Here is a 22,593-nt window from a genome sequence, read left to right as displayed (position 1 = left end):
AGCTTACTGACGGGTTCAGCTCAACAGCAGTGCTCTGTCCGTGTGTGTGTGTGTGTGTGTGTGTGTGTGTGTGTGTGTGTGTGCGCACGCGCACAGTAAACCTAAGGACAACCTACTCATCAAGAATTGAAGGAAGCCTCAATTCTCACCAATTTTCTCAGATTCTCTTATCAAGTACTTACTCAGCATCTGCTCTAAGAAAGGCTTCATTAGGCTTCAGGCCTGGAGAACATTCTGCCGCCCTTAGTAAGTTTAGTGGGACCAGTACCTAGTGGATAAGCACTGACATGCTAACCAGTCTCCAATTCTTTGTACAATATAAAATTGACTTGGGTATGTGTCCTAGTTAGGATTTCTGTTGCTGTGATAAAACACCATGACCAAGTTGGAGAGGAAAGGGCTTATTTGGCTTACACTTCCACACTGCTGTTCATCATCAAAGGAAGTCAGGACAGGAACTCAAACAGGGCAGGATCCTGGAGGGAGGAGCTGAGGCAGAGGCCATGGAGAGGAGCTGCTTATTGGCTTGCTCAGCCTGCTTTCTTATAGAACCCAGGGATGATACCACTGACCATGGGCTGGACCTCCCCAGTCATTCACTAATTCAGAAAATGCCTTACAGCCGGATATTATGGAGGCATTTTCTCAATTGAGGTTCCCTCTGCTCAGATGACTTTACCTTGTGTCAAGTAGACATCAAACTAGCCAGGACAGTGACGTGACACGTTGATGCAGAATGGGATGTTCTCTTATGGTGTGAATTCTTGTAAGGAATATTGACATTTTCTAACATGTCAATTCTGTTCTGTCTACATAATAAGTAAGATGAGAGTAATCAAAACTGTTAATAAAGGGATATTCAATTCTGAGGGATCTTCTAGAACTGAAATTCTATGACACAACAGAATACAGAAGGGGTTAAGCATGTGCCTTTCATAAAAGAATCACTATTACTGTCATATGTACTTCAATAGGCATAGTGTCTGGGTTTGTGATTCTGGGCACAGAATGAAATTAAAATGAAATACATGATCAGATAAGCACTTTTACCATGTATACCTCTACATGCCATTGCAGTTTTAACAGGTGAATCTGAGAAGTAAGGCTGAAGAGTTGGTGTACCTTTCTGTCCATGACGACTGCTGAACTTGTCTCCTATCTCTGGCCGCCGCGTCTGTCTCAGGAGCATCTTGATGAGGAAGGCGTCCTCAGCATTGGAAGAGATCATCACTTTCTCAATGTAGGAGTCTGTTGCACCTTTGTACCTAATGTGACGACAAAGTCCCTACAATGGCTTCTGATGCCCTTGTCAATCTCGCACCCATCTAACATGCTCTCTTCACTTCTACCACAAAATATTTTGATATTCTCCTCTCAAGCTCTAAAAAATTATTTCAATATTAAAGTTTACAATTTTCCTTTTACAGTGTTACATTTCTTAGGAGGCAGACACAATACAGCAATCCTACAGTTATTCCTTTATTATAGACAACATTAACAGTGGTTAGTTTGTGTGAGAACATGTGCCTCACGCAGCAGAGCTGAACTCTGAGGGGAGAGTATCAGATTCAGCTCTGAGTGCCTGGTCACTTTTCCAACAGTTCCTCAACCTACTGACCACTGACATTACTGTCGCACACACAGTTTGCTTCATGTATTCTTATACAACAGACATTATGAGGAGTCTACTAAGAGTCAGATCCCTGGAGTATGGACGTCCAGCCATTAAAGGGTAGAGTTCCTGCACAAAAGCAGCTTGCTTCCAGAAAGAAAGAGGGAGAAAGGTCAACTGTGCTAGAGACCAGAAGCCCAGGGAGCTCTCAACTGCTGGGGCCCCGGACGGCAATGGTGGCGGACAGTGGGCTGCCACACACCACCACAGACCTGACTCTAGCAGGCGACACCTGCTCAGGCACAGGGAGCAGCCTAAGCCAATGGGAGTGGCCCCAAAGTGGATGGCACGTTTTGAAGAGACAATTTCCTAGAAATGCAGGCTGGTGTGTATGTAAGGCAAAGCCAAGAGGCATGCTAGGGAATCTTCCCTACAGGCAACCCTGTCATTTAGAATTTTACTCTATTTTCTCAAGAGAGTCACATAGCCAGATGAAAGGTTCAGAAAAAAAAAAAAAAAAATCACTTGGATGGGTACTCCAGAAGTTAAGATAAAGCTAACAGCTTTGGTGACTAGATGATAGTAAGTAATAGTCCAGGCAGAAGCAGAACTCAGTTACCTCAGGGGGTGAAAGTGTGTGTGTGTGTGTGTGTGCGTGCACACATGTGTATGCATGTGCATCATGTATATGTGTGAGTTTGTGCAAGCACATGTGTATTGTATGCATGTGTGTGTGCACAAATGTGCATGTGCGCGTGTGCATGTGCGTGTGTATGTGTGAGTATATTGTGTTTGTGAGTGTGCATGCAGGTGTGTATGAGTGTATTGTGTGTGTGTATGTGTGAATGCATGTGCATGTGAAGGTGGGTGTCTGAGTGTGTGTGAAGTGTGTCTGTGAGTGAGTACGTGTGATAGAACCTACAACAGGAGTTACTGAAATGGCGCCCGTGGCGGAGGAAAGGAAGCACAGGGCTTGTGCTGCCAGTGCCTGGCTGGACTGTGGTGCTTATCATCACCAAAAGAGATCAGGAGAAGCCAATTTTGGGCTAGGGAGGAAGATGGTGTGGTCTAGGTTTGGCTCAGGTGCCGCACGAAGCCAGCAGCAGGCAGATGTCCTTCTGGGAGACGTGAGTAAGAGCCAGGGAGGGAGGAGAGAGACGCAGAAGGGGCTATCGTCACTAGCTCAGCTCAGGTCTGGATCAAGTCTCCACCAGGCCAGCAGGAGGACGAGGTGGGGGTAGTGCTAACCATGAAACCCAGGGGAACGACCTGTCAGTGTTAAATGTCTTCAAGATCAATGCAGGTGGCACACTAGGTGTACGGGGTGAATGGGGGACAAGGGCTTAGCCACAGGACTAGAACACAAGGTGCCACGACCTCGGCCAACCGCCCATCTCTGGGTTCCCTAGTTCACCTCTTCCTGCACTAGGCTGTGAGTTCCACAGGGCACGGACGGCACTGGCTGGCTCACTGTTGTCTTGGTAACTAGAATATCTCCTGGAGCAGTTAACTAAAGTGCTCCAAACACTCCTGACTGAAAAGAGCGTAGGCTGTCTTTGGCCACCTGCTCTAGAGCTGTTTCAGTAGCTAGAGAGACAGGAACTTGGGAGTGAGGTGGAGAAGCAGGAACAAGGGTGACCCAGAAAAGAAAGAGACACAGAAGGGGAACTAGCTAGGGATAAATCCCAAATCCAGAAAAGGCCATCTTTCTCTAAGATGCTAAAAATATTTAAGCACATTCTCTACCGTGGGAAAGAGATGGATTCTAAAAACAGGTGGTAATATGAAAGACAAGACAGAAGAGCAGAGTACCGTCTCTTGAGGAGCGAAGGAAACAGAGGTGCTGGCAGAAGGGAAGACGGGTCTTGACCATCTGTCTCCTTTAGAGCCACCCCATACCTGTAGCTTCAAGAGTTCTGTTGGGGGGATTTGGTGTCAGAGACCCAGTCCCAAGTCAGCTGCACGATGGCTTTCCCCACTGCCGCATTTAGCACAGCTCTCAAGAGCGAGCAGTTCCGCCAGACCGCTGCCAAGCACACCCAGGTGGCCTTGGGATGTCACCCACGTTCCCCTTCCCCTTCCATTCCCACACCATCAGACTCTAATGAACTTCTGGGAGATGCGGCACGGGGTGGAAGGACTAAGCTCCCACATGCAGGACGCCCATACGACGGGCAGACTGGCGGTACAGAAGGCCACTATCATTACGGCAGCAACTGCATGTCTCTGTCAGTCTCTGCCAGTCACTGTTCTCCGCTGCCCCTTCCCACCCCTCACCTCAGCCTAGGTCAGCCTGTCTAAGGCAGAATATTCATCTTCTCTAGACGGGTCTATATCATCACAGTGTGGTGACTATTACTGGCTCCCCCCAGCAACTTTCACATTTCATTATAGTTTAGAGCTGAGAAGAAATGTAGAGATGGATGACTTTAACCTTTTCATTATACAGAGAAAACAAAAGGGATTTACATGCTTTACCCATGATAACGAACAGCCCAGTTCTAGTCCACTGGTGATGGCACGGTGTGGCTAGTGCTTTATTCATTTCTATGACACAGACCTGGTGGTTGTGCCACTCTGTAGAATGACCTGCAAACTCTCCTGTATGTTAGCAATAGCGAGCTACACTGACCCTCCAAAGCCGCCGAGCCCTTTCTACCTCGTGCCCTGCTTCTCTTCTACGGGACTCCTGTCTACTTGACCTGCTCCCTTACCAGGCTAGATGATCTGTTTGATTCCATACTTCAGCTTCTCTTCAATGACACACCATTTTCATGCAACAAAAGTATCAAAAAATTGCTATTTCTAGTTCTTCAATTTATAAAGACCGTATAACTTACACATGATACATAGTCCTATATAACATATCATTTCCTCCATCCATTCTTTTTCCAGACATCTCTATGTGTTATCAAGGCCTGAGCAATACTCACGTGATGGGCACGTCTTTGTACTGTGGCTGCTGCGGCACACTACTTCCCTCCAAAGGAATCTGGGTCACTGTGGGCATGGACTTGTTTACAAGCACCTGTTTGTTTTCTACTTTCTCACCTAAGGAAAAGACAAGAGCATCAAGCAGACTGTTATATATCATAATGCAAGGCTGCTGGGCACAAAACCATGGACAGACTTGGTTTATGAGATCTAGACATGGAAGAAAGACACAGGCCACCCTGGTGGGAAGTCAAGTTCAACAGTGCTCAGAGGTAGGTTTGTAAAGAAAAAAACCAGATGGAAATCACCTGTGATTAATGAGACACTGACTCAGGACCACATATCAGTGAAACACCTCCATCCACAAGAGGCTGTCTTAAGAGACCACACAACAAAGGAGCACCACCCTAGCCAACAGCATCAGAACAGATTGGGAGCACTTGTTATCTCTAGACATTTCCATCAGAACCAAGTTACCACCAGCTTACCTTGGAAAGGAAGAAAAAATATCTCTGGTTTTGCTCTTTCTAGTCTAAGGACCAGCTACTGGAACAACCATCCTCATGCTTATTTTTGAAACCACAGTGTAAACACGTTACAGAAATTTCTAAGAAACAAAGGTAGACGGACTAAAGCCACTTGTGTGGCTTGGGGTAACCCAGCTCTGCACAGGACTGTCCACCCAGGGCTCAACTATGACTAGGCTGTGTGGAAGGTGACTGTCCCTGTGTTCTGCATAGCCGTACTGTGCTCTCGTCCCTTCAGGTAACCTCAGCTAGCTAACACACAGACACTCACCCAGGTTTAGAAACGAAGAAACTACTTTCCATCTCTCTTTAGCAGATACTCTTCCTATCTGCATTTCCTTAGAGACTCTGCAGATCTTCCACACTAGGGTGAGTCCTCTTGCCACACAATGGCATCACAGTTATCTCTATGATTGATTCCTTACACCAGCTGTAACCTGACATGCTTGTGTAATCTGATGATCAATGTCAGCCTTCTACACTAGCCTGTAGAACCAAAGGCAAGGGCTGTGTGCTGTACAAACAAATTCATTACACATTTGCAATTATAATGAGTCATTTCTTTTAGGGAAAGAACAGTCCAAAGTCAAACCATAAGCAAAATGTATATATTAAGAAATAGCAGCATAGATACAGAGTCAAGACCTTATTCAAAACATTGTTTCAAGTTTGGCTTTTCTATAATTTAAGATTAGCCTAGAATACATTTTTGCTACGGGAAAACATACATAAGACACAGGAAAATATTGTTAAATAACTCTCACAATCTTACAAGTATACCCTGAAATTCATTATTCTTTAAGGGTTTTTACCTGGAGAACAAATGCCATCTGCATCTAAGATTTCATGTCGCCAGATGGGTTTTCTGGTAGCAGCATCCAACATGGGACCCATCACCTTATCAAAAGTCTGATTGGTGTATCGCTTCAATGTGCACTTAGCATTTTTATACACAAGACAACGCCCAAAACCTGAAAGGAAACCCCAAATGGGTCAGAATCCCTGATAATATGAAACTATGACAAAACATGGATTTATGGTATTCAAGAAGCCACTTCACCTCACAGTTCCAAAAACAAAATGAAAACCCAAACCTCAAACTATTTTACTGTTGGTAAATCTAGAACTGGCAAAAACCAAGTAACAATCCAAAGACTGGCTCACACCCTCTGCCACTTATGTACACAGACACCGTGGGTTCGACTCGCACTTTCCAGCTGCGATCGACTAGATCATGCTGGAGGAAGTGACACAGGCCTCAGAACACCAGGCTTTCAAAGGGCGTTTGAAACCACCCGGGCCGTCCTTTCTGTCACAGGCCTTCTGAGTGAGGCCAGGAACCTGAACACCCTCAGTCACCCAGGAAGTTGGGTGAAAACTCTCAAGTCAGGATGCTCAGCACAAACATGCTCTGTACAATTTCTGCTAAGCCATTCTTAAAGGTCTTCCCTTCTTCGATTCTGGCATTCATGGTTAGACCTAAGTAAGCAAGCAAAATAATATTTACTTTTGCAGAAAGGGAAACACATCAGCCCCTGCCTCCGGTCTTTTAAACGTTGAAGGTGACTGTGGGATGAAAAAGAGTGTAAGGTATATAGAGTCATTTCTAAGTCTCTGGGTGTTCCCATCATCATGGCTCCAGTGACCTGTGCGGTAGAGTTAACCTCAGCTCAGAGAGCCAGCTGCTCTGCAAATACTGCATGATCTGAAACTGTGATACAACAGCCATGCAACATGCTGCAGTGCATGCAAATCCAAATTGCACAAACTATCATGTGGTTTCTTCTAAGCTTAAATGGACATTTTATTTATAGGCAGAAGCTTAAAAGCTAACGGAGGGCAAAGTCGGATCATTAAATCGTGGTTCAGAGTTTCTGAGAGACATCACAACGTCTTCAGATATCCACATCAACATTACCAGTTAATCAGAAAGGAAAATATCTAGTTCTAAAGCATGGCTGTTGTCATTGGAGGAAAAAAGGGGCATAAATTCAGTGCTGCTAACATTAATGCCAGTGACACATATCTAGGAGTACTATTATGGCTGCCTAGCAACTAGGGAGAGGGAGGAAGGCATTGTGGGTATGCCAGGGAGGGAAGGAACTAGAGGCTGAATAGAAGTCAGCCTGCAGACCAGGTGGTGCTCATTAGGGCCGGCAGCGGTGACCTGCGAGAGCGACATGTTAAGAGGAGTGAGGAAGAAAAGGACAAAACTACACAGTTGTAATGTACATGCCTAGCTTTTGACATTGGCTAACAAATGTATCACAGACTTGGGGTTAAACTGTATAGTAATAGCCTTTTCCATCTGCCCTCTCAACACAGGTTTACTGTTGCATATATTAACAGATATATTAGAAACAAACAAAATGAGCCTTAGTTCATGTACTGTTTAATTCCTGGTAGAAAAAAAATCTCATTTATTTTTCTCTTTGAGAAACTTTCTAGCTATTAATAAAGTAATAAAGACTCTAAAGTTAAACATTTAACACATGTTTTCCAATGTCAGTCAGTAAAAACAAAGAGAGCAAACAGAACCAGCACAAAGTCTAACAAGTCTTACAAACTTCTAGACATGGCAGTGACCTGCACCCACGAGACCTCAACAAAATGGCCACCTAAACAAGAGCTGCATAACGACAGCTTTAGTTGATACCCTGAAGTAGGCAGGGGAGATTTACAAGTTTCTACCTCGAGCTTAAGAGCTAAAGGCGATCAGTGGCTGCTGAGAAGGAAAATCAGTCTTCTCTAGGGACGAGCTCCCCGATAAGTTAGTTGATCCCACATGGCCAGCCCTAAACACATGTACACATAGCAACATTAAATGGAGTTAGACATTTTACAAACCTCTGTGTGTGTGTGTCTGTGTGTGTGTGTGTCTGTGTGTGTGTGTGTGTGTGTGTGTGTGTGTGTGTAACAGTGAAGAGGTTATTAATTTGGATGGGGGTGGTGAAGGACGGAGAAAGAGAGGTGGGATGACATACAGTCCTCCTATGAAATTCTCAATTTAAATAAAAATCTACAACGCTAGTTTGTGTCCAAGTTCAAATACTTGAAACCTGCAGTCACTGTAACACCAATAGCCATCACTTTCTATCTAGCTCTGAGAACTCACTTACCCCTGTCCAGGGAGGCCTTGTTCAAGACCAGCGCGTCTTCGATATCATAGCCACTGTAACTCATCACGGCAACGGTTGCATTCTGTCCAGCCGGCAATTTCTCAAAATCTATCAACTCAATGGTCTTTGTTTTAACCATGGGTTTCTGTGGATATGCCAGTAGATACATAAGTGTATCAATTCTGTTTCGCTGGTTGTATCCAATGGTACCTTCATTAATATTGAAGAAAACAAAGCCAATCATTATATCCTGTAGAATAATCAGGTAGCATTGAATTTAAATACATTAAATTTGCTTAACTAAAGTGAAGAAAATCTCAGGTTAAACATTTCACAATTAAGACCCATATGGTAGCCATTGATTTCTAAAGTAACTTTTCTCCCTAATATTTAAAATCCCACAAATATAATCAGAGTAATAACAACCTAAATAATTTCAACTTTTTGGACTTTATAAACACAATTGATTCCACTTGCACAAACTTAGTTGTTACTGGTTAACTTTACAAGTTCAGTACATGAACCTATACTTGGTTCTGTTCAGATGATGTGAGAACACTGAGTCTTCACATGCAGGAGCTTACACTGCACAACGAAAATACGCAACTAATGACAGCAAAAGCTTGAAGTGGAAAGGAAAGGAAAAGAGAGGAGGGATGGATGGAAGAAAGAAGAATTCCACTGAAAGCAGAGAAGCATGGATTTGTTAATTTGTTATTAATGAAGCAGCAAAAACAAAACAAAAAACAACAAAACAAAAAGAATATACTTGCACCAAACATGAGGAACACTTGAGTAAATGTCAGGTCCCTTCTCCTAAAGAAGTGAAGACAGTCTGGTTAGGATGAGGAGTGAGGGTGTAGTCTGGTTAGGAGGAGTGAGGATGTAGTCTGGTTAGGAGGAGTGAGGGTGTAGTCTGGTTAGGAGGAGTGAGGGTGTAGTCTGGTTAGGATGAGGAGTGAGGATGTAGTCTGGTTAGGAGGAGTGAGGATGTAGTCTGGTTAGGAGGAGTGAGGATGTAGTCTGGTTAGGAGGAGTGAGGATGTAGTCTGGTTAGGAGGAGTGAGGGTGTAGTCTGGTTAGGAGGAGTGAGGGTGTAGTCTGGTTAGGATGAGGAGTGAGGATGTAGTCTGGTTAGGATGAGTGAGGATGTAGTCTGGTTAGGAGGAGTGAGGATGTAGTCTGGTTAGGATGAGTGAGGATGTAGTCTGGTTAGGATGAGTGAGGATGTAGTCTGGTTAGGAGGAGTGAGGATGTAGTCTGGTTAGGATGAGTGAGGATGTAGTCTGGTTAGGAGGAGTGAGGATGTAGTCTAGTTAGGATGAGTGAGGATGTAGTCTGGTTAGGAGGAGTGAGGGTGTAGTCTGGTTAGGAGGAGTGAGGATGTAGTCTGGTTAGGATGAGTGAGGATGTAGTCTGGTTAGGATGAGTGAGGATGTAGTCTGGTTAGGATGAGTGAGGGTGTAGTCTGGTTAGGAGGAGTGAGGATGTAGTCTGGTTAGGAGGAGTGAAGATGTAGTCTGGTTAGGATGAGTGAGGGTGTAGTCTGGTTAGGAGGAGTGAGGATGTAGTCTAGTTAGGAGGAGTGAGGATGTAGTCTAGTTAGGAGGAGTGAGGATGTAGTCTGGTTAGGAGGAGTGAGGATGTAGTCTGGTTAGGAGGAGTGAGGATGTAGTCTAGTTAGGATGAGTGAGGATGTAGTCTGGTTAGGAGGAGTGAGGATGTAGTCTGGTTAGGAGGAGTGAGGATGTAGTCTGGTTAGGAGGAGTGAGGATGTAGTCTGGTTAGGAGGAGTGAGGATGTAGTCTGGTTAGGATGAGTGAGGATGTAGTCTGGTTAGGAGGAGTGAGGATGTAGTCTGGTTAGGATGAGTGAGGATGTAGTCTGGTTAGGAGGAGTGAGGATGTAGTCTAGTTAGGATGAGTGAGGATGTAGTCTGGTTAGGAGGAGTGAGGGTGTAGTCTGGTTAGGAGGAGTGAGGATGTAGTCTGGTTAGGATGAGTGAGGATGTAGTCTGGTTAGGATGAGTGAGGATGTAGTCTGGTTAGGATGAGTGAGGGTGTAGTCTGGTTAGGAGGAGTGAGGATGTAGTCTGGTTAGGAGGAGTGAAGATGTAGTCTGGTTAGGATGAGTGAGGGTGTAGTCTGGTTAGGAGGAGTGAGGATGTAGTCTAGTTAGGAGGAGTGAGGATGTAGTCTAGTTAGGAGGAGTGAGGATGTAGTCTGGTTAGGAGGAGTGAGGATGTAGTCTGGTTAGGAGGAGTGAGGATGTAGTCTAGTTAGGATGAGTGAGGATGTAGTCTGGTTAGGAGGAGTGAGGATGTAGTCTGGTTAGGAGGAGTGAGGATGTAGTCTGGTTAGGAGGAGTGAGGATGTAGTCTGGTTAGGAGGAGTGAGGATGTAGTCTGGTTAGGATGAGTGAGGATGTAGTCTGGTTAGGAGGAGTGAGGATGTAGTCTGGTTAGGATGAGGAGCCTTCTCACCTGACAGTCCTTAGAAGTATGTGTTACTGGGCAATTGTCATCTACAAGTGAAATCTGAACTTTAACCCTACAGTGGGTTTCATGGTTTTCTGAGGTAGAGTCTTTCCATGTTTTGGGCTCATGGGCACACAGTTGATTTTAAAACAGATGTTTACACTAGGAAACTAAAACCTGCCCCTGAACTTCTGAGCACCTCTTCACTGAGGAGTGACTGAGGAGATGAGGTGTCAGCATTAGCAGATGCTTGCTTTTTCATGCATGGGCCCAAAGTGCTACTGTATGGAGCTGAGCCAAACTCTGTATTTGATTTCCTCTAACTTCTGCATCTTTGTGTTATTAGATCACCTGCGTTCCATCCCCATCACTACCTCCCCCACCCAAAAAAAAATCAACAGCAATCTTAAATCAAGACTGAAACCGACTATTGAGCAGCAAAAAGAAAAAAAGATTTGCCACTCCCTGACAATCACCACCAAAGGTAACAAACAACAAGGGCCTGGAAGGAGGGAGGCATCGCAGACTGGGGAGCTCATTAAGGTTGCTCGGGAAATGTCAAGTGAATTAAAGTGAAGAACTTGTGCTTCTTAACAGTGCATATGTATTTGTGCTTAAATCTCTACAAAACTTACCAAAATTCAGCTGAAAAACAATTGTCAGATTGAACCTTGTGGCCCTTTGGTTGAGCTTGCACTAGGAACTGCAATTTGTGTTCTTTTAGTGACAGCGAGTCAACTGGACACGGAACCTGACAGTGACCACTTGTGCTTTAGGAAAGGTGAGTGCTGCTGGGATGTGACGCAGCTCCCGGACAATAACTTTACGTCTGTCTATGAAACCACTTAAAATTTAGGCTGTGACTCCAGTTCCAGCTGTGCAGTTTACTCAGCTTGAGCTGAGGATTCAGGCAATGTCCCACCAGGCTGCCAAAACATGTCTCCTGAAACTGAGACAAGCATTATCGTGCAGCAGGGAAACATAAGTGGCCGTGCCTCTCAACAATGGCCACGGAGCCCGATCCTGCTGTACACTGCGCTCTCAAGCACAGAACGTGATTCTCAAGCATTACTACTGACCACTAAATGGAGGAACAGCAAGATCATTTAGCACATCTGGGGTTATGATTCATCGGAGATTTTTCTTTAAAAAACTTATGTACTATACTTATACACAGTATTTTTGGAAGCATAATGGATGTATATATTAAAACAGTACATATAAACTAAATTTCTACACCACAGATTCTTACAATGCCATCAAATCCTTATAATTTTTTTCTAAAATTATGAATATTTGTCAAGAAGGGTTTTTGTTTGAGAAAGTATCTAGAGAAACTGAGTCAAGAGGCTTGCCTATGGAAGCACAGGCTCAGCTAAAATGACCTTCCTGCTGCTTCTTCAGTTTCTTTCCGGAGCATTGCAGGACTGGGCTGCAGCTCGGTGGCTGTGCTTACCCAGCATGCACACAGCACACCATAAAAGACACTGGGCTAACTCCCACCGCTAACACAGAAGGGCACCACCTACACGCTGTGCTTTATTTCTACGGCCCCATTTTGCTGTAACCACTGTCTCCAGTGACTCCCTTTGCTTATTACAGGACACAGTTTTTCTTACTGAGCCACATTTTCCTGATAACTTCCCTAAGTTATCAAGAGGCATACAACGTATACACATGTACGTTAAAACAGGGAAAAGGTTATTTAAGGTGAGATGGAAGAGACTATAAATGTGTAACAAAGTAGTGTTTATGGAAAAATGAAGTTGCATGCATTTAATATTTCTCTCACTCTTTGCCCTCAATCTTAATCATTACCAATTAAAATAAAGGGTGATGGTATGGTTAACTTGCAGACACTGCCAAAGAATCGGGTAGAGCGACTATATCTTCTATCTCCATGGCAGTGTCTGCACCTTCCCACTGATCTGCACACTGACATGCAGGATGCAGCCTCTAGCTTTCCTGTTCCAGGGCATGTGTAGACCCCCATGTGGCTCACTCTGCATTCACTTTGCATCCTTACACTCCAGCAGACTGACAGGAACACTGGTCATTCTGTACACTCTGCTGAGTGTCTCACTTTGGGTTTCTTGGCTCATCTTTTAGCTGGATTGTCTTATTACCAGTGTTCTTTATATAAACTAGGCATCTATGTGTTGGGAGAATGCCTCTTCCTACTCTGTGACCTGCATTTTCATGCCTCCAACTGTCTTTCAAGAGCAAAAATCCAGTTTTGAGAAATTTAATTCATCAACTTTTTCTCCTAACAGTTTATACCCTTTGTATCTATTGTATATTAGAAAGCTTACTCAAATCTTACATTCTCAAAGATATTTCTTCTTCTTCTTCTTCTTCTTCTTCTTCTTCTTCTTCTTCTTCTTCTTCTTCTTCTTCTTCTTCTCCTCCTTCTTCTTCAAGTTTTAGTTTTTTGTTTTTGTTTTTGTTTGAGACAGGGTTTCTCTGTAGCTTTGGAGCCTGTCCTGGAACTCACTCTGTAGACTAGGCTGGCCTCAAACTCACAAAGATCCACCTGACTCTGCCTCCCGAGTGCTGGGATTAAAGGTGTGCACCACCACACCTGGCTTGTTTTGTTTTTGTTTTGTTTTCCAAGTTTTAGTTTTAGCTCTTATGTTTAGGGTATGATTTATTTTGTATTAATTTTTTTATGATATCAGATAGGAACTGATATTCACTCTTTATATATAGTTATACAAAATAAAATATGTTTGGTCGAGAATTGTTTTTTCCCCAATGAACTGTTATGGCACTTTCATTAAAAATCATCTGTCAGGGCTGGAGAGCTGGCTCAGCAGTAAAGAGCACTTGCTGCTCTTCCAGAGGACTGCAGTTCAGTTCCGAGTGCCCACACCAGGAAGTTACAACCATGCATGACTCCAGTCCTAGGGAACTGACATCTGTGGGCACCTGCACTCTTGGGCACATACTCTCCCTCCTCCTCCCACACCGTACACGTAAATAAAAAAAAACCCTTAAAAGCAAACAAACAAACATTAGTTATAAAGATAACTTAGTGCTTCAAAATGGGGAATAATGACTGTAAAGAAATTCAGTCCACAGCCGGTGTATTGGCACACCTTTAATCCTGGCACTTGCTTGGTAAAGGCAGGCATATCTGTACTGAGTTTGAGGCCAGCCTTGTTCACACAATGAGTAGGCCAGGTGGGGATACACAGTGAGACCCTGTCTCAAATAAGACAGAGAGAGAGAAAGAAAATCAGCTGCCTATAAATGCTTGCACCTCTTTCTCAACTGTTAATTCTGTTGCATCCAATCACACACCTACCCTTGAATCACTATCACACTGTCTTTCTTGTTGAAGCTTTAGAATAAACCAGAATCAGGTTGTAACTTCTCCAGTTTATTCTTCCATAGCTTAAAACTCCCTTCCTGCCCCGCTTTGTATGTGTGTGCATGTGTGTAGTTACCCATGCATGTTTGTGTATGGAGGCCAGAGGTTAGTGCTGGATTTTTTTTTTCTCAATCATTCTCCACTTTTTTTGTGCATTTGTTTTGAGACAAGTATCTCATGATATAACCCTGCTGGCCTGGAACTCACAGAGTTCTATCTCACTCTGCCTCCCAAGTGCTGAAATTAAGGACCTGTGCCACCTAATCCAGCTCTGTATTAGAGACATTCATTTACCCACACATCCATTCATGTATTCATTGTTTCAGAAACATTTATGAAGTATTTACCATGCCACCCACCAAGCTGGCTGGACACAATAATGAAGTACATTCCTGTCTTCAATGAGATTATAACCTATACTGTCGTACAAAAGCCAGACTGATTAGGGCCATAAGAGTTCAAGAAATATGGAAGGATGTGAGTTTTCCTAGAGAAGAACTTCAGTAAATCCTATAAAGGAGATTCCATGAGAGATAGAATGCACCATGGTGCAAGCTGTTCCCCCACTCTGGGATTCAGCTTTCTTGTCAGAAAGAAAAGGGCGTGCCTCACAGATTGTTATCACGCCTAAACACAAATGTGTGTAAGAATTGGAGGTCTGGGGACAGGTCAGCAGTAGAGCATGTGTTTGGCATGAATGAAGCCCTGGGTTCTCACCCACAGACTGAAGCAGTAACTTCCTATCACTCTCAGGAGAACCACAGAAACCACAGAGGCCAGACCACAGGAACCTCACCCACGGGAGTGAGTCTAACATGGAACGCAGACACAGGGTGTTTGAAGCTCTGGAGAGACTTGAGATAATACAGAAGCATTTCAGTCAGGAACTACCACACAGACTTACACTCAGAAGAGGTACAGTGATTAAAAAAACCTTCATCAACAGAATTAAAAAAACCCTCATGAAAAACTGGCGAAGGCTTTCCCTTTAAAACTCCTAAACAAGTAAGTAGATAAGCAGAACAGACAATGGGACAGGGAAACGCAACAGTTTTATGAGGATTCTTGAACATTAAGATCTCGATTTCAGGAAACTCCATTCCAGTTTAAACACAGGAGGAAATGGTCTTCTTAGAGACAGATTCTACTGAAGACAAAAAGAGAAGTCGTTCCAGCTCCTGAGTTTTTTTGCTTTTTTTGTTTTGTTTTGTTTTGTTTTGTGTTAGTCTGGCAAACTGGAGCTGATGGGGGAAGAGCTGGAGGAAGGCCACGATGCATATTCATTAACTTGCTGATAGAAATTGAGGGATCCTTTAAGGAGAAAGTGTTCCACTAGAGGACTGCCAGCTAGTAAGATCTGAGAGTGAGAGGTTGAGCTCAGCCCTGCCAGTGCACCCCACAGCTCCAGCACACAGCCCAGAGACCTGGAGCCTGACCCTTTCCAGATGTCTGACTTTCTATGCTGAAAGGTCAGGACACCGGCAGCCACACCCACAGAAGTGAGAAAGTCTTAGCAGCAGAGATGCCATGCAGAGACTTCAAAATTTTACTAGTTAAAGTGTCTGTCATTTAAGAAGCACCTTTGTAGCCGGCTTGTGGGACTGGCTCTGAGTTCCTGTGGTGGCACAGGTCCTGGTGCACTTTGTAGAAGAGAAAAGGAGTTACTGTGTTTCATTCTCTGAGGGGGTGTTGAAAGGGCAATGGGTTGGACACACAAATCTTCCAGGTTGGCTAGAATATTTAGTGAGCCAGTTCTGGACTAGTAAATCTCTTTCACTTTCTACATGACTAGCAGACAAGGAAAATGTTACTTTGGAAAATCCACACAGACTCTGAGATTAAAACAGTCTTCAGCAATGTGCCCTCTTTAAAGTGGCTTTAGTTCTTAGCTGCCAGGACTCAGCGAGCTCAACTGATCCAGAGCAGTCCTGCTCAAAAGGGCCAGGCTTGCCCGGGACCTGGGCCTCTGATGTGCCTTCTCTCTCACTGACCTTTTCCCGGCTGCCTTTCACACAGACCCTGTCACTCTTGCAGCTATTTTAGTACCCAAAGGGGAATGTGGCCAAGCCATGTGCCAACTTGAAATGCACTTCTCTAGGCCTTCCTTCCCAGTCAGGTGTGTTTTATAATAACAAACAGTAACAAAGCTTTTTTTTTTTCTGACTTAAGATATTCAGCAGCTTTTGTCTTGCCGGCGTCAGCAGTAACGTCAGAGGATTGTATCCAAGGAGCTAACTGTGCAGGACCCAGGGTCAGAGCAGCTGAATACACCAACCTCAGAAAACACAGACAATGAATTGCAAATGACACTCAGAACAAAACGAGGAAAAAACCTTCACACAGAAGACTACAAAAGAACTCCCCAGACACTGAATCGGCTTTCTGTGCACACTGATCCTGCCCGACTGTGTGTGGTAACTAGCCCAACGCTTCAGACGTGGGGCGGCAAAAGAAAGGCTGTGTTTTGTTTGTTTGTTTGTTTTTGGTGGGGAGGGTTGTGATAAAAACCTCTTTTAAGTCTGTTCTTTATTTTTAAAACAGTTTCACTAGCTGGAGGTGGCCAGTGCTTTGGTTTGTATCTCCAAACAAAACAAGGAGCATTGGTAAGGCAGTGCTTAGTCTGTGTTAATTCTGCTGAAGGTTCTCCACAAAAGGTGTATTGTTCGGCAGGGATTCACATCACGAAACAAAGTTGTTTGGTAAACCCCAAAGAAGTGACAGTACTTCCGTGACATCCAGGGGTGTCTGCGGAAACTTGTGAGCAAGGCAGAAGCACGGGCAGGCTATCAGATACACACCGGGGTGATGGGAAGCCAAACGATGAGCCACTCTTCAGAGTTGCCCACTGGGAATTATTCCCGACTGCCCAGGCATCATACCATTCAGGTAAACGGTGGTGGGACACTCTGCCTTTCATCTCTCCACAGCCAGGCAAAGGGCACACGGAACTCAGGAAGATGTCTCTACACTTCCTGTCTGTGGTGAGCAAGCAGGATTTCCTAAGGCCAGCTGCAGCTAGAAGAGGGACAGAGGCTGAGCATGGCAACACAATTGTGTTCACAATGTTGAAAATGAAACTCCTGTAGCCCCTGAGATTAGAAATGATACATCATAAGGGGAGTGGAAATTGATTAAGAGTACTAGGATTTGAAAACCACTTTCAACAAGTCTCCAAGGGAGATTGTTTATGGGGTGGACTCCTCAGACTACTCCCTGGGTCATACTGATTCTCCGTGTAGTGTATACTCTCCTCCACATCACTCTGTCTTCTTCCCACAAAGACACACCTTGCAGCAAGGCTCCCATGAAATGCTTGCTCCTATTTTCTCTTGGAAAGATGCTTCCCTTCCAAGATTCAATGCAGTTCCTGCTTTGCATGGCCTCTTCTCCTCTCCACCTCCTGATCCTGGAGAGGTCTGATCTGCTGGTCCTCCAGGTGCACTGACACTCCTTCCCAGAAAGCTCTGCCTGCTGTCTGTGTTCAGGCTCCTCCCCCCACACCTGACTGCCAGCCTTGCTCAGCAAAGGTTACAGATGTGTGGACGGGTAGATAAATTATAGGAAGACAGGAGAAAGGGAAGGAAAAGGACTTGGAAACTGGAGTGTAAGTTTTAGAAGACACAACAGCAGAACAGGACAAGTTTGTGACTCTCAGTAAACCTCCCTGGCACCCTGAACCTCCCTGCCTTCACTTTCCACTGCTCTGCTCCTTCATGTATCTTTCCTGGTCAACTTACACTTCAAGGGCTTTGATGTTTATAGTCACACACAATTACGGGAAATGTATTATGCGGTTCCTTGTCGGCTAAGGAAACAATCTGAGATCTGCATTTATTCAAGTAAAAGACAGGACAGGGATCCCACAGGCATCAGGGCTCCACAGGCCCTTGAGCTTGGCAACATCTGATTTGTCCAAACACACACTAGTGAGAAGAAAGATGGAGTCTTTTTCCAAATAGTGTGGGTGCAGGTTGAAGGCATCTTACCCATGGCTTGCTTGCCCATGGCACACTGGTAGGTGTTCCTTGGAGACTGGTTATGATGCGGGTATGGGATGAGGCCAGCACAAACACCAAGAAGAGTGAAGGGTTCAATCTCCAGGTGGGTGGTATCTCTAGCAAGTTAATGAAGAGTTGGCAGTTTAGACATCAAGTACTAAAATCAGTATCTGTTTAAGGATATAAAAATTACTATTTCCTAGGTCCCCAAGGGACTTAGAAGACAATAAACTTTGATGCTAGCGGAACTGCTAAAATAAAAACATGCTGAAATAAAGTGTGATGAAACCTAAGAATTTAAACTGTTCTGTGATAAAAATTCTTACCAGTGATGGAAATAAAAGAGAAGGGAGACAGTGTAACAGTGTTTATATAAAAATAAAACGATATCATCCTACACACTACCAATGGTATATTACAGACAAGAATTTCTACACCAAGCACAGAAGTATGGTACAATAACTTGTACATGGGCGAGAAGCTTCCCTTCTATCAATAAGGAGCCTGCATCATTGTGTGAGGATAGGAAGAGATCTCTTTGAAAAATGAGTCACTACAGACCTGTGCAGACCAGTGGTAGTCATTAGCTGATGGTGCCTACTGAGCAGTTGAAACATTAGGCTACTAAAGAACTAAATTTCAGATTTTACCCAATTTTAATGGATTTAAAATTTGAAACTCAAGTTTAAATTTAAATTAATTCAGTTTCTTATTTTAACTGTCATTATATTATAAACAATTTTCATTTGTGAATCTACCTATTCAAATGTGAAAGTTCTATGAGATTTAGCATTTCTAATAAAATTTGGTTCTAAGTATATATAATATTTTAAAGACTCATACTGGGAAGAATGTAAAATATCTCATTAAAATGTTCATTATGATGACACAATATTTTGGACACAGTGGGATCACAAAAATATTAAAATTAAGGGCTGGGGACAGAGCTAGGTGGTCAAGAACCTTCTAGCACTTGTGAAGCCCCAGACTCAGTCCTCAGTATCCTTCACTCATTATGTTCCTGTTCATATGGCGACTAGAAATCTGTATGTACTGGTGCCTTGCACTATGTTCTTACAGGTGTCAGAATCTTCTTCCTTCATGATACCTCTCTGCAGAAAACTCAGGTTAGGGTGTTTTCACAGGAGAGAACAGCCAGAGTGTGCAAGGTTGTTACTCAAAGTAACACATGTCATATTCAGGATACATGCCACACCGTGATCCTGTGTTCCTTACCCAAGGGTCCATGCAATAGAACCTTAGTCATTTCAAAGGTTCACAGCACCTGAGGGGAGAGGAGATTCTAGGAAACCAGGTCCCCACCCACTGTGGAAAGTGAGCTGTAATGTACCTGGTAAAAGACCTCCTACTTCTTCATCCATTTTTCTCTCACACACACTAAGCTATATCCCCATGCTGACGGGGACGTGCTTTCCACTACCTCTAAGCTGGAAGATTGTGGGAGCTCGTTTTCAGGTCTGCATAGAAAGGATGATTAGTTCACGGGCATGAGTGCAGGTGTCTCAGATGGTCTGCACTTGGCTGTGTTGAGGAGGAGGTCTTTTGCTCCACCCCTTGGGGGTCTCTATAAATACCCTGGGGCAGAGACAGTCAGGACTCGTTGGAATAGGTTCCAGGCCCTCTCGAGGCTATCCTGTATTTTCTATCTGTTTATCTCCACAATCTAAATCCTTCTATCTAATATTTCCTGCTGCTCACACTCAAGAACACTCTGGAGAACTGTGGGATTGGTGGGTAAACACCTCTCAGAAGAACAGCATTTTCCTTAGGATCTAGCAGAATCTGAGATGTGATCAGAACCTTTGTCAGCAGAGTGGGAAAAGGTCTAAGGGATTTTTGTTTTAAGAAGCAGAACTTAAAGCTTAATTTTCTACTCTAGAATGAAACAGTTCGGTTAGGGGATGTGGATTAGTGATGTAGAACTTGACTAGGCACATTTGAGGTCCTAGGTTCAATTCCTAGTACTGGAAAAAAACAAGCAAGCAAACCCAGAATTTTCTTAAGTACAATGTTTTGCCTAAATACTATGAAATTCTGTAACACACAAAAAAAAAAGCATTTGTAAGATATAAAGATGGAGTTAATTGAAAAAAAAAGGAAACACAGTTCTTTTATCACAAACTGATATATATATATAAGATTATATAACCTCTCATAAATATTGAACATCTAAATGCTCTGAATTTTAGTTTTATGAAAAAGAAAAATAATTTCCTTTAAAATCATAACCACTGTAAATTTATCCTGAACAGCAATTAAGAGATTTTACTACATGTAACACACTTACATTTACTTAGCACACAGTAAACAGCCAGTGCTGGGTACTGGGGGACATAGACTCTTACGGAATGGGGAAGAACGCAGGGTCAGTCTTTTCATGGAGGCGGGGTCTTACGGAACACAGACAGAGTGAAGATCACTAGGAATTTCTGATCCTGTTGCCGCCACCTCTGGAGTGATAGGATTACAGGCATGTACCACTAAACCAGGTTTTAATTTTAATTTTAATTTTTTCGAGACAGGATCTCTCTGGCTTTCCTAGATATCTGCCTGCCTCTGCCTCCTGGGTGTTGGGCTTAAAGGTGTGTGCCCTGCTAAAGGCAGGTGCCATTAGGCCTGGTTTTACTGGGTGCTGGGGCTTGTATGCGGTGCTTTGTGTATGTGCTTTGTATATGCTAGGCAAGTACTCTGCCAACTGGGTTACACCCCAAGTCTAAGTTCATTTTTTTTTAATTTTATGGACATCTACATTAAAAAACACATCTAGACTATGAATAGAACAATAGAATTGTATTTTAAAATAACATGAATTTGATCAAAACAATATGTTGGTGACTGGATAAACCCCTGCTTCATAACACCCCACTGCAGGAAGATATGCAGTACACAAATGAGTCAGTAAAACACAGATTTTTACTCCATGGCAGTAAGCACCAGCAGTGAGGAAGGCAAAGACGGGTGTTTGTTGACAAATGGTCCCCAGAACCGCACAACCAAGTGACCCGACTGCAGGTCGGAAGGAGGCCAGGGAGGTGTTTGAGGAGAGTGAGTGTGAGCAGGTGCTGGAAGAACTTCTGAGAGACATGGAAGGCTGCAGAGGACAAGCAACTGCAGCCTCCTGACTCAATGGAAGATGGGGTGATGAACTATCGACAGGTGAGAGCAATCAGGGCTCAAGAACCACAAAGGATTTATCTGTCACCCATACATGTGCTACAGGCTAAACATGGCGGTGCACACCTGTAATCCCAGTACCTGGAAGACAGACACATAAGAATCTCTAAGTTTGAGGCTAGCCTGGGCTACTTAGTAAGTTCCAGATCAGTCAGGGCTACATAATGAGACGATGTCCCTAAAACAGAGTCTACTACAAAATAGTTCTTTTATATTCCATCTTGTAATGTGGAGCATAAGAGTAATTTGGAAAGCTCATCACCTGAAGGTGTAAAAATCCTGACTAAAAAGCATAATTTATCAAGTTGTAATACAAACATACATTTCTCTGGTAGCAGGAAGAAGTTAATTACTTGTTTGTGGTTGGAGATATAAACAGTTATCAAGTATGAGTATTAAATTCCCTTTTAAAACTGTAACTGCAGAAATTCCTGTTTCAGCCAAGTGGTACAATAATGGCTGCATCACAAAGCAGTTGTACAGATGTCCTCTGATGTCTTCCAGACGAAACGCAGATGCTTCAAGAATGCCAGTGTGGTAGAAGAGATATTATGAACACATTGGCATCTCCAGTTTACACTGCACATATGCTCAGCAATATTTTTACAACATACTATGTGTGGACTTCCTACTCTAACAAGAAGATTTCAGATACCCACTGACAAAATCCTATCTAAGACAGACAAACATATACTCCGAATCCTGACTCATTAGCTCCATGTTTACTGTGGTTAGTTATTAAAATCAGACAGGCAATTCTTTTTAAAAGTATACACCAACTATCACATGGTGGGAGGGATAATTCAATCTAAAGATCACTTGTGAGTGATTCTGTAGCATTTCATGGGGACAAACAACAGTTATAATTTATTACAAAACACCTCCCAGGACGTAACAGGGCAGTGAAAACACACAGGACTTTCTACAGACACATGGACTTGAACTGTGGTTGTTCCAATCTTACTTACTTGTTAATCGTGTGCTCATAGAGTGCAATGTTACAATCATTTTCTTCATTCACATCTAAGTACTCAACTAGACTCTCGTGTAAGAAATCTTCGAAGTTCCTGGAAAACAGCGGTAAAGGAGATACTGAAACGCTTTGCTGCAGTACTGTACATGACAACAAGGATCCTGGTTTCCATTTGTTCCCTAATTCCATTCTCCCCTAGAGAGAATCAATACACTGAGATATCTGAAACCCAAGTTTATGGGTCACAAGTCACTAAAACAAAGCACTTGCCAACCTGGTCCCCACTCCTAAGAACACTGACTTTAGAAACTGGTATGAGGATGCAGTGTCTCCATCAGCAACAAGGCCATGAGGGTTTCCTTTGTGGAAGCAGCTAATGGAGAGTG

The 22,593-nt window shown here is 43.5% G+C and overlaps 1 protein-coding gene across 4 annotated transcripts in view; it reads right to left on the bottom strand.

Annotated features, from left to right (window-relative positions):
- The window catches only part of Polr3b (RNA polymerase III subunit B), a 135,505-nt gene that overhangs the window by 48,517 nt on the left and 64,395 nt on the right, over positions 1 to 22,593 (bottom strand). For all 4 annotated transcript variants that reach the window (XR_004943281.1, XR_004943280.1, XM_036169878.1 and 1 more), the window contains 6 exons: positions 22,203 to 22,301; positions 18,028 to 18,155; positions 8,193 to 8,402; positions 5,886 to 6,044; positions 4,546 to 4,663; positions 1,123 to 1,265 (listed from right to left, as the gene is read on the bottom strand). Coding sequence is in view for 2 of the 4 variants with exons in the window: in XM_036169878.1 (XP_036025771.1) it covers positions 1,123 to 1,265; positions 4,546 to 4,663; positions 5,886 to 6,044; positions 8,193 to 8,402; positions 18,028 to 18,155; positions 22,203 to 22,301 (857 nt within the window). In the remaining 2 variants the exon portion in view is untranslated. The remainder of the gene's footprint in view (positions 1 to 1,122; positions 1,266 to 4,545; positions 4,664 to 5,885; positions 6,045 to 8,192; positions 8,403 to 18,027; positions 18,156 to 22,202; positions 22,302 to 22,593) is intronic.

The sequence above is a fragment of the Onychomys torridus genome, chromosome 20, assembly GCF_903995425.1.
Source record: "Onychomys torridus chromosome 20, mOncTor1.1, whole genome shotgun sequence".
Lineage (NCBI taxonomy): Eukaryota > Metazoa > Chordata > Mammalia > Rodentia > Cricetidae > Onychomys > Onychomys torridus.
Note: the sequence above shows the minus strand (reverse complement) of the source record. Positions and strands in the feature narration are given on the sequence as shown.